Source organism: Anolis carolinensis, chromosome 2 (assembly GCF_035594765.1).
Source record: "Anolis carolinensis isolate JA03-04 chromosome 2, rAnoCar3.1.pri, whole genome shotgun sequence".
Classification (NCBI taxonomy): domain Eukaryota; kingdom Metazoa; phylum Chordata; class Lepidosauria; order Squamata; family Dactyloidae; genus Anolis; species Anolis carolinensis.
In genome coordinates, this window is record NC_085842.1 from 81,753,538 (window position 1) to 81,772,675 (window position 19,138).

The following is a 19,138-nucleotide window of genomic DNA, read 5'->3' on the forward strand; positions in this document are numbered from 1 at the left end:
GCCTTGTGGGGACTCATTCCCGGGCTCTCCTGGGGGTCATAAAGATTGCAACATATCTGGTAACATGGAGTATACCATTTGCTTTTTGGCAAATACAGTCTCGTAGTCATTTATTCATTAAGTTGTTTGATCCTCAGCTCCATAATTATTTTTTTTACATCTTCTAATGCCACTCAAGTTCTGAGGTCTATACAATGAGTTTCTCTTGTATTACTTCATCTCAACTTCATTATGCAGCTTACACAAGGTGTGCATGTGTGTTTCTGCATTTCAACATAAAGCAACTTACTGAGCAAAATAATCTATTTTGAAATCACTTGTGGCACAATTTTACTGAAGTTTTATTTGTTTCTGTTTTGCGAACCTACCTTTTATAAAAGCCTACAAAGGACATTGATTAAAAAAATTACCATCACAATAAAGAACCGTTACTCTCTCTAACAGGTTATATATCATGTACTGTTTCTTAACAAAGGCTTTATGCATATACACAACATTTGAGTTTATTTTAATGTGACATAATATATAGAAAATAACTAATTAGTATGATACGAGCAATTTTTTTTTACAGATCCTTAGGTTAGTGCAAACATGTTAGAAGCCATTTTTGAAGACAACAATTATACCATCAGAAAAATGACTACTAGGACTTTACAGGGAGTTTTATAAACTGTTTTAGTATGCAGATTTGTATGAAATATACATTTATTTAATATAAAGATGCATATTGATCTATGACTGTATTGTGCTGAAGAGAAATAATAAAAGACATCACAGATATTTTACTCAAATATATTTTTTTAAGTGGAAAATGGAGATAAATCAGCAATAAACTCCTGAGCAATTCAATCAACAAACAGCTTGCTACCACTGAGAGAATAAATAAATGAACAAACAAAGCCTCGTTAAACTAATGATGAATGAAAGAGTATTAGGATCAGGCATGAAGAAGAATTGGTCTAGGTACTGAGCCAAATGAAAGTCTGAAACCATGTTCAAGAGAAACATGATACAAGGTCAAAGAATTGTCTCGTTCGTAAAGAAAATTTAAGATGGAGAAAATAATGGTGAAAATAAAAGTGCACATTACAGTACACTATTGATATAACAGTATTCAGAAATTATTTAGCTTTTCCATTATGATGTGTATCTTGTGTTTTAATGATCTGTGACTGTATAAAAAAGACTGAAAGATTGGCAATTCTCAGAAATGCAACCAGACGTAGAGGTTGGGAACCTAAAGTCTGGTCTATCTGGTAGTTTAAACAGCTTTCATGCAAACTGAGACATAGTCACTGAAGAAACAAAGCAGTGTGTGCATGAGCATGCACCTACAAGCTAATTGTCAATCTATTGCACCCCTATGAATTCCAGAGACTTTTCTTAAGCAAAGTACTCTCAGTTCCCATGAACTACAGCCTACACTAGTCTATGATATTCACTGACTTTCTCCCATCCAAGTACTAACCAGGGCTGAGCCAGCTTAGATTCCAAGATTAAGGGCCCTTCCAGACAACGCCCAAAATGCAGGCCCTCTTGGGACTTTTACCTGAGGCATCCAAATGATGCCTCAGGGAAAAGATGATTAATTTGGGAAAAAGCAAGAAAACCCTGCTTTGTCTCAAATTAATTTGATACCCCATTAGACCCGGGCCTTCCTGGTATGGGCCTTGTGGGGCTCATTCCCGGGTTCTCCTGGGGGTCAGTCCCCACACCCATCTCACTTCTTCGGGTTTCCAAAAGCCCGGAGAACCAAGGAGGACACCCACCCCCTTCCCACTCACCCCAAAAACACTTAAAATAACTAAAAATATACCAGGCTGCCATTAGGTCTCTCCAATAACATACCAATGATGTGCCAGGATGTGGGGGGATCACTCCTGCCCCCCACATCCTGTTGCATCATTTCAATGTGCCTGGAAGCCTCCTAATGGCGGCTTCGTACGTTTTTAGTTATTTTGGGGTTGGGGGGGGGGGGTTGGGTGACCCCATGCCAGCTCAGTAGTTATCGCACTGACATGCCCCCCCCCCGAAAGCCTTGATTTTGAGGGTAGGTGTGCAGATTTAAACCCGTGACGAAGCATGCTTCTTAAACCTGCTTCTGTGCAGATTTAAGTTAAGTGTGGAAGTGCCCTAAATGGCATCTGGTGCCTTTAGGGCATTTGGACACAGAAACAATACTATTGGGAACAAACAAAATTAAGAAAAATATTTTCCCAGCACAGAACACAAAATCCACTAACTTTAAAACTGGGTTACTATTTAGGCTTCTTTCAGGTCTATAACCATTAACTAATTGTTCTGTCTCAGAAAGGGAACAGAGAAGTAAAAATATTATACAGAACTTCTTTGATTTGACGTAAAAATTCATGCACTCATCTCAATTCAATATTGCCATTTTCACTGGAAACTCTGCAATACCCTTATAATAAATTAGTGGACCTAGTGTAAAGGGAAATCTGCTCAATAGTACTTTGCCCTAAAACTGTAACTATTTTTGTCTGGAGAATCTGGGATGGCTAGATAGTTCTGAAGTTTACTACGAGTGACAGAACTGGAAACTTAATGATAATCAAACCTGATGATAATGACACAAAACCCCATGCACCACTGGCAAAGCTCCAGCAGACACATAGTACAGGATGAGTGGATTTCCCATAAATATTAATGGCAGAGATACATGCGATTGAAACAATTTGGGGTAGAACAAAAGGATTAATTTGCTAAGGGAGGCTGAAGACAAGGCAGCCAATCAGTTCTTTTGAATTGTTACAAAGGTTGAAGCTACTCTGCAGATGTATCAAGATAGAGAGAGACAGAACAAAGCAAGTTGGGGAGAGAAGAGTAGACGGAAAATGAGGGGAGCTGGAGAGATGGAAATTTGAAAACAAAGAAAAAGGATATTTCTTGGTAAACTTTATGATTCTAGGTGATGCTTGAAGCCAGATTAAATACACAAAGTTACTCTCTCTGTGTAAATAAAATCATTTTCTGTTTTGGTACCTCACTGCCAATGTGGAGAAACTCAGTCACAATGTGGAGAGAATGCTTCTGGAACATGTCTATGCAGCCAGGAAAACCTCACAGCAACCCTCCCTGTCTCATCTGAAGATGTATTTGTTTAAACAAATATTTCACCTTTCTCCTGGCATGCAACCTAAGATAACTCACAACAAACTATAAATAAAGTGCAGCTAAAATGTCTTATTGATAAAGACTAAAATAAAAATAAAAATAAAGGAACAATTTTATTAAGAGCACAAAGTGAAAGCATTCTAAAACATATATAAATATGATACAAACATACAAGCACACCATATTAAATGACCTATCTGCAACATGAAATAAGAGCCAAATCCTGAATAAATATTTTTTTAAAAGATCTCTGTGAGCTGACACAACAGGAGCAGAGAGGGGCTAACAAGCTACCTGTGGGACTGGATTCCACAACCTGCAAGCAGCCACAAACATGTCTTTCCTCACTTTCCCCACCAAACATCATTGTAATAGTGAAGACTCCCCCCGCCCCGCCCCGCGAAGACGTTAAAACTTGAGCCAGCTCATATAGGAGGTACAGCCTTTCAGACATTTTGAAATCTGCCCAGGAACTGACTGAAAACCAGTGAAGCTGTTTTAACAAGGAGTTAGAAGTTTCTTACAAGCAGCTATCCAAATGATCTTTGCTGCTGAAGTTTCCAAACAGTTTCCAAAGGCATCCCCATGTTACGTAATCGTAATAGAAGGAATCAAAGCATATTTTAATGCCAAAATTGCTGAGTCGATTGGAACAACTTTGAGAATATGTTCTACTTGTTAGTTCAAGTACCACATGACTTCCAATATATATGGAAGAAAAGCTCAACATACTTTTTAAAATCCAATTAAGCTGGTCCACTAATGTACAGTTTGGATGCTTTTCTGAACCAAATGCCCTGAATCTGGTAACTCTGGCAATGACCACCTCAATCTATTTTTGATATTTCTCAAGCTTTTGGCAGCATGACAATGTACTGAGCCTTTTGATGGTAGGAAACAGCAAGAAATATATTTGATTTCCAGTAAACTATCTCCAGAGTCAGGTAAGTCTGGAAGTGATCAGTTCAATCAGTTTTTGACACTTCTGTAGGAACCCATCAACACAGTGGATAAATGGATCATCTTTTTCTAGGAGTCCAAATTCATCTGAAAATGCCTTAGAAACCAACACTACAATGAGAACATATAAAGCTGAGCAAAAAGAAGCATGATGTTGCTGATGACATTAGTACAATGAGCTATAATATCATAGGGGCTGTTCCGTCCCCCAGGACGATGGTTTGCCTTACCTATTGGTCGTTTGTTTGTTTTCCCTCCTTTACATTTTGTTTGAGCCTCTGGCTGCAATAGCCTAGGAAAAGTGGCTTGGAATCTGCAAGAGCTGGCTGCAGTTTTCTTTGCAGTGATTGGTCAAAGAATGCAACATCTTAGGACCGCCCTTTTTACCAGGGTCTAGTCTCCATTTTGGAGCTTCATTCTGGCTATAGTCTTCCAACGTGCTGGAGCTGTGCAAGGCTAACTGGGACAAATCATCCTCAAAACCAGGCCAATCTAAGCCTATCCAAATTAGATAAGTATTGAATTATATTGATCTGGAATAGGAAATCTAGTTATAGGAGCAGGGTTATTCTGTCGCTTCTAGAACTAATCTTTGCTGTAAAGATAGGGAAGGAAAGAGTTTCTCCTTCTAATATAGGCAGCGTGATTAGGGTATAGTGGTTTTATAATCACCTTTGCTTTCTGGAACCAGGGATAATTCTGTACCTAAAACCTATAGAAATTTGTTTCATTTTCTGCAACTTTAAGATCTGTGCCAGGTTTACAACCTTGTATGAATAAACATCCTTTTTTGAAGTTATCCAGACTCAGTCGTTCAATATCTATAGGACAGCTTATAGGGATTTGCAGTTCGCCCGGATAAAGGACAGCACGTTTCAGTTTTATAGTTTTTTATTGTCCGGCGGACGGCACAGGGGCATTTATCAAGTTCTTGTGATTCAGGCTTCTGGTTAGTATGACAAGGTAGTGTGACAAGGTGCTGAGTCTTTTGTTGAGATGAAACAGCATGTAATCTGAGTTTATGAATTCCAATAAATGCTATATACAGTCAGGAGAAAGAAGCTGACACAGACTCGGAAGCAATACAAAAGTCCTAAACTGCTAGAAATGGCTTGAAACAGCAGTTGGTCAGAGAGCGCAGCAATTAGCTAGTTGGAAAAATAATCTTGCTGGTGAAGTTTGGTCACTACCACAGCAATGATCTTTATAGACATGTGAGATGGACATTGAATTAATAACACAAATCTTAGAGGATGTTGCAATGGTCCAGATGAACTGACATATAAGTGTTCTTGATATCAATAATGATGAACTCATCTTCCCCCCCCAAACACCATAGCACATTGACTAGTGTGATTATTCAGAAATGTGTTTATGTCCCTGAGGTGCAAGAAAAATGTCTATGTCTTTCTTATGAACTGTAAAGTACTGAGAGTAAAAGCTGACTTTACTTACTTACTTAGGCAATCCCTCGTAGTTGCCTTTAAAGCTGACTTTATATTGTATTGAAAGAATATGGATGGCTCTTTTGATTTTTAAAAAGGGTTATTTCTTCTAATAAGAGCACAATGGAGGAGTTGTGTTAAATTTAATGCAGTACTTACGGTGTGTAATTCAAACACAAGTTGTTCTTGGTCATAGATTATGATGGTGTACCAATAGCAGGATAAACTATTTCAAAAATGGAGGAAATGAAACCGTATCAAAGGATAATTAAAAAAATCTCTGTTACTCCATGGGCTGCCTGTATCATGGGCGAGGGGGGAAGCAGGGATTTTCCCCTCCTTTCCCAATAACAGTACTTTGCTAAAATAACAAAAAGTTTGCTAACTACCTCGATCAGATGGGAAGAGGAGAAATTATTGACTAAGTACAGGAAGAAGGAACAGCAAAAGATGAGAAAAAGATAAACAATGATGGACGCAATACTGACTTAACTAGATGAGATGAAAGACATAGGCACTTTTTTTAAAACTAGAAGAATTTTATTATATATTAAAAAAGAACCTTTTTCCTCTTTTAATGGGCATGGAAAATTGAGGGAATAAAATCATTAGGTGGATAATGTAAAGCTCTGGTTTGTATTCTTGATTTTTTAAATGTCTGTTTGTAGATTTTATGTTAGTTTTTTTTCTGAATAAAAATTACTGGTATTTTCTTTTCTTTTTTTTAAATGATGTTATTGAATGAAGTATCATTGAGTTGTATTTAACATCTCTTTGCATGGCTGCTTAACTCATGTGTATACTTCAGTTATTTTTGTTTTGATATTTTCCTATTGCAGCCCAAACACTTGTGCTCAGTGATCATTACTACTTTTTTAATTGGTTACAACTCGCCTACATTTCTTCCACCAGCAGACCCAGCATATGATACTATATAAAGCATGTGTCCAAATTTCAGAGTCCATTTTATTCACTTATGAATATCATTCAGTACAGAAGGATAACAACTGGATCATGCCAAAGAAAGCTACAAGTGTTTTACAGCACACCATCATTAGGGCAGTATGCTATTCTACTAATATGTCTTTGCCACTGTGGTAGGCATGATAGTCCATAGAGCAGTTCTGATTAAATTGTCCTTCAGGAATATTGCATCATTGTTTTCAAGGTATCTTCCCTAACCTATTACTATTTACACATCAGGCCTTACCAATACTACGTATAATGCTTAACTCGTTTTTCTTAGCTGAATCCCATTATCTGTGCCTCATTCAAAAGTTTACATCACAACATAACCTTTATCAATACTGATCCAATGATATGTGCAGAAAATCAGTAGTCTTTTGAGTGGTCATCTATGAATTCATATATATGGGGTCATTCTAGGTCTATATCAGTGGTTTTCAACCTGTGGGTCCCCAGGTGTTTTGGCCTACAACTCCCAGAAATCCCAGCCAGTTTACCAGGATTTCTGGGGATTTAGGATTTTTGGGAGTGGAAGGCCAAAACATCTGGGGACCAACAGGTTGAGAACCACTGGTCTATATGGAGATCTCTGGAAGCATCTAGAACTGTGTTTTGATGGTAAGCTTTTACTAGTACTCCTGCCCCCAGCCTGACTTGAATGCCTACTATTATAACTGTTATTTTCCAGTATTTACTTCAACATCAATTACTTTATTTTAAAAACATAAATATTACATTGTTTTCTTATGCTGCAAAAATTTAAGTTACCCAACAAGCCCTCTTTTCTCCAGGATATGCAGTATCTAATAATTTCAAAAGAGCTATTTTGAAATTAATGACAAATAGTACAGGAATTAAACTACCCAGATCACACCCTTGTGTCATGTCAGCTGTTATCAAGATCAACATTAAAACAGTAGAATGATATGTTGCTTCTAACTCAGGACTCTTAGAAACTACCTACGTCAAAAGATTGCTTTAGTTTCAGAGAAAAACAACACTTTGGTATAATCAAAGTTGGTATGGTTCCACCAACAGCCATGAAAGTAACCAAAGCTGTATTATAGCATAACAAGAACACATAGCAGTCAATATTATCCTGTTTTGAATAAAGGCTCTATAACTACTGAATACAATTATCTACAGAATTTCAGGCATACCTAATTCTGCATATATAGTAGAGTCTTACTTATCCAACATAAACGGGTCGGCAGAACGTTGGGTAAGCGAAAATGTTGGATAATAAGGAGGGATTAAGCAAAAGCCTATTAAACATCAAATCACATAATGATTTTACAAATTAAGCACCAAAACATCATGTTTTACAACAAGTCTGCCACTTGTTTGGGAGTGTGACTGCATTTGTGTTGCTGTTGGGTGTGTTGGTTTCTGCCTGGAGAAATAGCTGTGGATCTGGGCAGGAGGCAGACTGCGTTGGATAATTCAGAACATTGGATAAGCGAGACTCTACTGTATAAGTAAAGACAAAGGAAAGGCATCTAGGCAATTTTATGAGCAGAAGGCAAGACTGGGAGAAATAAATACACTAACTATTCTGGCTGCACTTTTTCAACACCATTGCGTCAGGCAGGATGAACAGTTAGTTTGCAAAAGTGAGCAAGGCTATGTTTTATATAGATTTAGTTTTATCATGAAACATAATAACATCACAACATAATGTGAACAGGCTTACTGTCAAGAGACATCACACTCCCTTGGGCTAAAAAACATAACCATTGTCACGCACAACACTATTCCCAGAGAAAAATATATTAAATACACAGAGAACTCAAATGAGACTACACCCAATAAGAATATCTAAAACAAATAAAACAACATGTAAATATATTAAACATGTATATAAAATAGTAACACAATGTGTAGCAAAAACACTAAAATGTATGCAAAGATGAATAGAACAAAATAGTAATGCCACTTGCAACATGAATTATGATTCAAAAGTAGACAAATTAGAAAAAAAATTGAATGACCACAACAATATCATTTAAACTGCCCATACAGATATTAAATAAATAATGGTACACAACCACAGAACTGCAAGCCCTTAACTAGAATTCCAGCTGCTCCTAACATATACCATAAATACGCATAGTAAGCTACGAACAGTCTGTTAAAAAAGTAGTCAACTCAGGTCTACCCAAGATATGTTTTCACTATGAAGCATCACGGCATTACAATACAATACAATACAATACAATACAATACAATACAATACAATACAATACAATACCATACCATACAATACCATACATACATACATATACTGTCATTTATAATCTTATCCACAGGGGGAAAATGTATCAATACAAAGAAACACTTTCACAAACATTTTCCCCCTTCTGATTTCAGCACGAGAACAGATAAGACCTAAATGTAAGGATGAAGAAAAAGCTATTATAAAAAAAGATAAAATGATAATTTTGCGTTCAATGTGAGGTAATGTTTGTCTGTATTGCAGGCTGATATAAATTATAATTCAACATGATACAAATTACTATTTCTGTGTAATGAAAATCTGCTCTCAGCTCAGTATATAAAACCAAAGAATACTATTCCAGAATGAATAAAAAGCATGATCTAAAATAGTAGACCTCTTGTGATGAAACAACTCAAACTTGCAATTTACAATTGCTTTTCATCATATTAGATTAGTTTGGTCAGTAATTCTGACACTTTATTGGCCTTCTGTAGCGTAAAGACTCTTTTGTTGTTGTTGTTGTTGTATTCACTGCATCGTTTCCTTGTTTCTATATTGTAACACAAGAATTCACATCATTTGACACCACTTTCACTGCCATGGCTCAATGCTATGGAATCATGAAATTTGTAGTTTTACATGATAGTTTGCTGTCTCTGTCAAAGAGTACTAAAGCCTTACCAAGATACAACTCACATGATCCCATACCATTGAGCCATGGCAGTGAGAGTGGTGTCAACGTGCATTAATTCCACATTGTAGATGCACCCAAGGTTTAACAATTAATTCAATTATTTAAAAGTAATATATTTGGTTTTGGTATACTTACCACGTATAACTGCTTCCAGAGGACAGACCATTCCTGAAGAGTTGCTGTTACTTCAGTGATAACAGTGTCTTCAAGTGGAACAACTGTTTCATATTGCCTGTAAATATTGCAAAATCTCCCCATTAACATTTTGTAATGTTGTAAGATATATTCAGACTATGTTCTACAAAATCATTCATCTTCCCCTTGTTTTAAAAGCAGTAATCAAGTGCCTTGTGCACTATGCTGTTTAACATACCGTATATATGAAAATACTGGGAATCATGACCCAAGAGCTTTGGGGTAAGGTGTAACCAGTATGCGGGAGATGCCTAGCTTTATTCCTCCTTTCCATCTAATTCCAATGAAAATATTTCCATGCTAAACCATTACCTAACATCTGTAATGGACCAGAGGATGGTGAACAAACTCAAGCTTAATCCAGACAAAACACAGATACTCATGTTCTATTAAAAAACAAAATCTGGAAGCAAAATCTTTTTCTAACACAATTTGAACTACTAATAATGACCTATATAGCTCTACTTATATGGCTCATGTCTAGGATATCTCCTTATATAAGTCTGCTAGGCGTCTATGATCTTCAAGACAAAGGCTTTTAAACTTTAAATATAATAGGTTTTTAATAGCATTCTGTGCTGTTTGTTCATGTTTAACCTTCTATAAATTTAATGGTAAATGACTTTTATATCTTTGAAACAATGTTTTGTATAATTTTAACTCTGCATTGTTTGAATGAGTTGTAAGGTTCTTTGAGACCTACTATTGCTTGGAAATGAGCAAGATATACGTAAATGAATAAAATAATAATCATCCAGTTTGTTTGAATGTAGTTGAAACAAGGACACCAATACATTTTAATAGATGTAAAATGAAGAGCAAAAACCAAAAGAAAATAAACTGACTAGAAGTTTTAGTGCTGGAAAAGAATTTATGGACATCATCATGAATTACAGACTTAATCTGAGTCTGCTGGAAGCTGCTTTAGGCCAAATGCTGGAGATGTCATAACTATGGTTAAAGATTCAACAAGGGACCATAACCAACCAAGGGACCAAGGGATCATAAAAAATTCAACAAGAGATCGTAAGATCACAGCTTTGTTTATCCAGACCTGTGAGATGAATGATCCTCTCTTGATTTCACTTAGGCATTTATATTCCCATTTATATCCCAGTCTGTTTTGTCTGCATTCAGAATTGCACTGCAAATGTTTTTTGCCTGCACAAATTTCACCTTACAGTATCCACAGGGCCATATGTTCTCAGACTTACCACAGTTAGTGAAAATCATGCGTAGTAGTAAACCCATGTGTTGTCAAAGGCTTTAATGGCCGGGATCACAGGGTTGTTGAATGTTTTCTGGGCTGTATGGCCATGTTCTCTCCTGTATTCTCTCCTGACGTTTTGCCCACATCTATGGCAGGCATCCTCAGAGGTTGTGAGGTAAAGTTTCAAAGGCTTTGTCTTGGAGATCATAGATGCCTACCTCACAACCTCTGAGGCTGCCTGCCATAGATGTGGGCGAAACGTCAGGAGAGAATACTTCTGGAACGTGACCATACAGCACAGAAAACATACAACAACCCAATAGTAAATCCTCTTGAATGTCTGGTTGAAGTATGTTATAGATTTTCTCTGGAAGAACTACAAAATGCCTGGGAATCACTAGGTCCTCCAGAACAACTTTAGGGTCATGTTCTCATGGAAGCATACAATAGAGTCATGACAGAAACTAGGAAATGCCCAGAGAGGACAACAGATACCAGTCCCAGAGGTACAAGGGTTGTACTGTACTTTCATATGCATTATGTCAGACCATTTGGATGCAGTTTAAGAATGAATATATTTCTGTGCACATTTTGAAAGGTATGCATGTGAACATAATTTTTCCTTGGCAGGATCACTTGTGTGAGATGATTCTGAAAAATAATTGATATACAATTGCACACTTTTATGAACTGCCGCACACATTTGCGAATAGTGTGGGTTTGAGGACAAAAGGGGCAAATATAGTGTGTTTCCCTTCAAATGAGAATTATATAACTTTCCACATTTCTCTTAAATGCTTTCTTTCCACAAAGCCTATACTTCTCCAGCTAAAGAATGATTAAACATTATGTTGGAAAGTCATAAACTTTATTGCCTAGCCCAGGGGTCCCCAAACTTTTTAAACGGGGGGCCAGTTCACGGTCCCTCAGGCCGTTGGAGGGCTGGACTATCGTTTTAAAAAAATGAACAAATTCCTATGCACACTGCACATATCTTACTTTGAAGTAAAAAAATAAAACAAAAATAAATACAGCCTCAATATTAATCATAATCATAATAAAAATAATAAAGAGGATTGGAAGAGACCCCTTGGGCCATTTAGTCCAACCTTCTTCTGCCTTTGTGCACCAAAAGCACAAGCAAAGCACCCCTGACAGATGACCACCCAGCCTCAATGTTGTTAATAATAATACATCACACAGTCCTAAACACTTGGGAAGTGTTCGACTTATGATTTTGCGATACGAAATCCTGCATAGATATCTCGTTTGCTGTGTTATACTGTGTCTTTGTGTCAACAACAACAATAATAAAAAGGGTTAGAAGACACCCTTTGGGCCATTTAGTCCAACCTCCTTCTGCCTTTGTGCACCAAAAGCACTAGCAAAGTACCCCTTAATAATTATTAATTAAATAATAATTAAAATACCATTATAAACAAGCAAAGCTTTGGAAGGCACGCACCGGGCGAGGGAGGAGACGGCAAAGGTGCGTGTCTTCCCCTCCTCCCTCGCACCACAAGCACCTTCCTCGACGGAGGAAGAGGGAGCCACCGCCACAGGGGCAGGATCAATGGCTTCGATGGGCCGCATGTGGCCCCCGGGCCTTAGTTTGGGGACCCCTGGCCTAGCCAGTTGACCATTATTAATCATTATTTTAAACTGTTTTTGACTATTTTTTAAATAAGGATCCCCCAGGGAACCTGAACACAACCGCGAAAGAAATATGAAAGATAATCTGGAAGTGTGTGAAGGAAAAGGAAGAGATTGGAAAAGTAAGAATGCTACTATGTCTATCTTTAATATTGTATGCAATCATATGACCCACACTTCCTGATTCCTTTGGAATTATGTATGGAGATCCATGGCAGTATAATGGATAGTGATAAACATTTCTGACTTATGGAGACCCTAAGGCAAAATTAACAGGGGTGGGGGGTGGGATGGTCTTGGGAAGATTTGTTCAGAGTGGGTTTGTCCTTGCCTTTGAAACTGAAAATCTTACTTGCCCGAGGTCAGCCAGAGTATTTCACAGCTGAGCAGATTCCAGATGTTGTCCCATGGCGTCCTAAATTTAAACCACCACCTATTTATTATTTATTTATTTAATTTATATACTGCTCTTCTCCCCCAGGGGGACCCACTTACTTTAGCCATGGAGCTTACAAAATGATTACAGAGGATTTACTGTTTTTCAACTTAATATACCTGTTGAGTTGTACAGCCAAAATAAGCAGAAATATCTGTGCATACTGAAGAAAGAACAGGGGTAAAATATAATAATGCATATGCAAGAATGATGGTACAGTATGAAGAACAGTAGTAAACACTGCATCCAAGGTTCAGGAATGAATAGTGTTTCTATACTTACTAACAAGGAGCCCCCGGTGGCCAAGGGGATAAAAGCCTCGTAACTTGAAGGTTGGGTAGCTGACCTGAAAGCTGCCAGGTTCGAATCCCACCCGGGGAGAGTGCAGATGAGCTCCCTCTATCAGCTCCAGCTCCATGCGGGGACATGAGAGAAGCCTCCCACAAGGATGATAAAACATCAAAACATCCGGGCGTCCCCTGGGCAACGTCCTTGCAGACGGCCAATTCTCTCACTCCAGAAGCAACTCCGGTTGCTCCTGACACGAAAAAAAAACAAAAAAACTTACTAACAAAAACTAGATTCAGAGCAATTGTCCATGCTCGAAAATAGATGTTGATAGTTTTAAGAATTGTAAAATCAGCACACTAAAAATTAAAAGTCTACTTGAAATAAGTACAAGTAAGGAATGTCTGAAGGATCTTGATATTAGACACAAAAGAACATTATGTTCCAGAAAAAGACTACAAATACATTAAAAAGAAGCCAAATGCTCTGAAAATAGGGCACCCAACAAAGCTTTCTGAATTGAATCTGTCTGACACCACAGATCTCACCACAGATATCAAAGTGTTACTTTAATGTTCAAGAGTTGTAAACCAGTCTTAGATGTTGAGAGACCATGGAAACAAGGCTGCTGAAGACCACCATTATGTTTACCATTGAAATAGGTGCTCTTGATGGTTGATGGAGGTCTTTCATGAACACAATGGCAAGTCAAAAAACTGAAACACAATCTTTTGAAGTAGCAATTCATGGCAAAACAGCAAAATTTAGGCACATTACTTTTAAGATCATGGCTACAAAGCAGGTGATTGGGGTGTGTTGCTACACAGCAAAACACAATGCAATGGCCTTGCAACTCCAGGGGTTTCTGGATTAAACAGATTATTGACCCATTCCAGTCTGGTTTTAGGCCTGGCTATGGGACTGAGACGGCATTGGTCACCTTGGTAGATAATCTATATAGAGAACTGGATAAGGGGAGTGTGTCCCTGCTGGTTCTCTTAGACCTCTCAGTGGCTTTTGATACCATTGATCATGCTATCCTCCTGGACCTCCTTGCAGGAATGAGATTAGGAGGCACTTCTTTTGCAGTGGCGCTGGTCTTTCCTGGAGGTTCGAATACAGAAGGTGGTCCTGAGGGACTCCTCCTGGACTCCATGGCCTTTGTCCTGTGGAGTCCCGCAGGTTTCAGCATTGTCCCCTATGTTATTTAACATCTACATGAAATCGCTGGGAGAGATCATTCGGAGTTTTAGAGTTCTGTGCCATCTTTACACAGATGATACCCAACTCTACTACTTGTTTCCACGAAATACCAAGGATGTCATCCTGACCCTGAACTGGTATCTGTCAGCTGTGATGGTCTGGAGAAGGATAAACAAACTGAAACTGAATCCTGAAAAGACAGCGGTCAGTCATAGGGCCGATCAGGGTATAGGGGCCAGGCTGTGGTGCAGGCTGGTAAACAGCTGCTGCAATAAATCACTCTGACCATGAGTTCGAGGCCAGCCCGTGGAGGGGAGAGCACCCGTCAATTAAAAATAAAATATAGCCACCTGGTCGGTGTGATCTCCCCCTGCAACGAGGAGAAACCACTGATCCGGGCTCGAAGGGCAAGCGGGCTACAACGAAGGCGAGGTGGGAATTCCCACCAATACACCCGACCGATCTGGCATTTTAAAGACTAAGAAGAAGACGGCAGAAGAGTAAGTAATTATTAAGAAAAAAATCAAGCACTTTGCGGAGGAGACAGGCTCCTGAAAGATCTAAGTATTTAATGGGTTTAAAGAATAGCCAGACCAATGGAAATAGTTAAAAGTTAAAAAAGAAAAAAGAAAAAAGAAAGAAGGCAAGGACTTAACTTGGTGACCTTCTATAAGAGTGAAAGAAGGAACTTACAAGAAAGGACAATTTGAAACACCAAATCTGAGAGACGCCATTAAGGATAACTGACCTTGGAAACAACAGCTTATCTCCAACCCTTTCTTGTCAACAAATGGTGTGGGCGGAATAGTGGAGAAAGGAAAGGACGGGGAGGAGCCTTGCCGGACTGGAGACGGAGGAGGCAGAAAGATAAGGCAACACACAAAGAAGGTGAAATTCTAAGAGAAACTCTGCCAGAAGTGGGGAGTGTTTCCAGAGGGAAAGGAGTAAGAGGCAGACAAGGAAGGGCGGGAGTGACGATTTGAAGCAAGGCAGAAAGGGCAGAAACACCTAATAGAGAGAGAAGGAGGAGGGGACGCCAGAAGTAGTAAAGAAACAGTGTGAGTGAAGTGGACCAGAGATCTGAGATACAACGAGGAGAAGCAAGGGCGGAAGCAACGCGGAGAAGCAAGGGTGGAGGCAACGCGGAGAAGCAAGGGCGGAAGCAACGCGGAGAAGCAAGGGCGGAGGCAACGCGGAGAAGCAAGGGCGGAGGCATCAAAGAGGAATAAATGAAAGAAGACTAAGTAGGAAAGACAGGGAGGGGGACATAAGGAAATTGGAGCAAAATAAAAAAGAAAAAAATTAATTAATTAAAATAAAATTAATTTAAAAAAAGGGGATAAAGGGGGCAGAAAGACAGTTACAACATACAATAATTAATTAATAAGAGGGATGTGGAATTGATTAATTATATCAGAGATTCCAAAGCAATTAGCAACTAATCAATTAATTAAATGACTCAGTATTAAGGGACTCATCTTATGAATGAATTTTGGGGAGACTTATCAAATATACCATAAATTAACTGGAAAAAATATTATTGATTTATTCAATCTGAAAAACACTGTGATAAAATAATGATGTGCTGAATTAATAACGCAGAAAATTAGCTGAGTAAGGTAAGGGAAATAATGGCAACCCCCAAGATGAAACCGGAGAGGAAACAGACTACAATAATCCTAACACAAAGAAGGAATTCTATAGCAGGCCCACCAGGCTTCTCAGGAGGGTCAGATGAGATAAATTTGAGGGATGTTCTTGTAGAAATCCAGAAGCTTTCAAATAAGATAGACAAAATTGATTCAAACCAAAAAGATGCCCAAGAACAATTACTATCAATAAGAAAGGATATGAAAGAGGAATTTAGCGCCATCAAAAAAGAGGTGAAGGAGGTGAAAGAGGAAATCAAAGAGGTGAAAAAGGATTGCTTTAAGTTGGAAACAGAACAAAGGGATATCAAAAAAACAATAGACAAACTAGAGGATTGGAATGCAAATCTAGATTTAAAACAAGAACTCCTTGAACAACGAGAGATGGAATATCAATTAAGACTAAGAAATGTTAAAGAAGATCCCAAAGGAAATCTTAGGAAGATAATAGTAGGATTAACGGCAGAAGTGTTGAAAGTATCGACAGAACAAATGCAACAAGATTTGGACAGGGTATATAGAATTAATACCAATTATGCTAGGAGGAACAAAACCCCACGAGATATAATAGCCCACTTTAACAGGAAGTCGGTAAGGGATGAAATTCTATTGAGAAATGGACAGAACCCCCTATACTATAATCAGACGAGAGTAATAGTGATGAAGGAATTTCCGCAGACCACCTTGAATAAAAGACGAAAATATACCTTTCTGACAGAGGAACTGAAAAAAAGACAAATCAGATTCAGATGGGAACGGGTTGAGGGCCTCTCGTTAACGTTTCATGAGACAAAATACTGGCTAACATCAGAGGCAAAGGCTAAAGACTTTTATGAAAAGCTGTTAAAAGAGTCAAAGAAGGAGAAAGATGGTGAAGGATGGAAAGAATTGAAAGGAAGTACGAAACAACAAAGTAAAGAAGGGGGAGTAAGTGAACAAGGGAAACCAGGAAAGAGACAACGATTGAAATCTCCAGAAGACTACAGTCAGACGACTGAAAAGACGGTAGGAGGGCCTATGATACCAATACAGGGAGAGGACGAAAGGGAAGACGAAGTAGAGGAGGAAGAGGAGTTGGAAGAGGAGGAGAAGGAGGAAGAAGAAGTGACCCATGATGGATTATAAAATCTACATAAACAATGTAAATGGCTTGAACTCGCCGAATAAGAGGAGGAAAATTTTTAACCAATTGAAAAAAGAGAAATACAGCGTAATCCTACTGCAGGAAACCCATATAGCTGAAAGACATGCGGCACACTTACATAATAAAGATTTGGGGAAAGTATTTTACTCATTAGCTCAGGAAAAAAAGAGAGGGGTTGCAATCTATGTAAATGAAAGAATAAAAGCAGAATTGGCCTTTAAAGACAAGGAGGGGAGATTTATTGGCATCTTTATTGAAATGGGAAGCAAGAAAATTTTGGTATGTAACATTTACGCCCCAAACGGATCAAAGACAGAATTCGGAAGAAGATTAAAACAGGAAATTACAAAATCCGAAGCTGAGGAAATGTTGATAGCAGGAGACTACAGTGGGATATTAGACCCAACCAAGGATAGGAGCAGCAAAGGCAAACACACAAAGGAAATGAGACAAGGGAAGCTTCCCATTTCTATGACATCATTACAAGATGAATTTAACCTTAAAGACATATGGAGGGAAAGACATCCGAATGAAAGGGATTATACTTTTTAATCCGACAGGCACCAGTCATGGATGCGAATAGATATGATTTGGGCATCCAACACCCTGGCGACCATGGCCAATACAGTAAGAATTCTTCCTAGATTAGACTCGTACCATTGCCCGATGGAATTACAACTAAAAGAAACCACTAGAAAGTGGACCTGGAAGCTCAACAATAATCTATTAAACTCGGAAGAGGACATCCAAAGAAATAAAAAAAACATTAAAAGAATACTTTGCTAACAATGAGAAACAAGAGATATCGCAACAAATAATATGGGACGCAAGCAAGGCAGTTATGCGAGGCCATCTGATACAACAAAACGCATGGAGAAATAAGAAGAAAAAGGAAGAGGAAAAGAAAGTTATAGAAGCAATAGGAAAGGCGGAGAAGGAATTGAAAAAAGCCCCTAGAGACATCAAAATAAAAGAAAAATTAGATTTACTACAAAAACAGAGGATATTCCTGGAAACTGAAGAGACCTCGAAAAAACTAAAGTTCATAAAACAATATAATTTCGAAAATGCGAATAAGCCAGGGAAATGGCTAGCAAGAAAATTAAGAAGAAAAAGGCAAAAGTTGCACATAACAAAAATAGTGGAAGAAGGGAAGACTTATGCAAATGACACAGAGATTATAAAGCAATTCAACAAATTTTATAAAAAAATGTATTCTAAAGAGGTAATAGATAAGGAGGAAGTTCAAAAATACATCAGCAATCGGAAACTTAAAAAAACAACAGAACAACAGAGAGAATTCTTGAATAGGGAAATATCGGAAAAGGAGATCGACCAAGCAATCATGAAATTAGACAATTCCAAAGCTCCGGGGCCAGATGGATACACGGCGGTGTATTACAAAAAGTTAAAAGAGGAACTGATACCTAACCTTAAAAAAATTATGAATGAAGCTCTAAACAATCAAATAATACCTGAATCCTGGAAGGAAGCCAATATAGTTATGATTGCTAAGGAAGACAAAGACCCAAATAATGTAAGAAACTATAGACCAATTTCTCTATTAAATGTTGACTATAAAATATATGCAAATATCTTAGCAGAAAGATTGAAAAAGTTTTTACAAGAGTGGATTCAAAAAGACCAAACCGGTTTCCTGCCACAGAGAGACATTAAGGACAATTTAAGAACAATACTTGACATAATAGAATACTACGAATCAAACAATCAGAAAGAATTGGCGCTGATATTTCTGGACGCGGAAAAAGCCTTCGATAACTTGAATTGGGACTGTATTGAAATTTTATTAAGAGAATTGGATATGGGCTTTTACTTTATCAATGGAATTAAATCAATCTATAAAGAACAAACGGCAAAAATTTCAGTAAATGGGCAGGAAGGAAGCAAAATCAAGATTGGCAAAGGTACAAGACAAGGATGC

The 19,138-nt window shown here is 38.0% G+C and overlaps 1 protein-coding gene across 11 annotated transcripts in view; it reads right to left on the bottom strand.

Annotated features, from left to right (window-relative positions):
- Nucleotides 1-19,138, bottom strand: part of dock3 (dedicator of cytokinesis 3) — a 241,236-nt gene that overhangs the window by 153,762 nt on the left and 68,336 nt on the right. For all 11 annotated transcript variants that reach the window (XM_062970075.1, XM_062970074.1, XM_062970073.1 and 8 more), the window contains exon 5: nucleotides 9,554-9,650. In XM_062970075.1, the coding sequence (XP_062826145.1) occupies nucleotides 9,554-9,650 (97 nt within the window). The remainder of the gene's footprint in view (nucleotides 1-9,553; nucleotides 9,651-19,138) is intronic.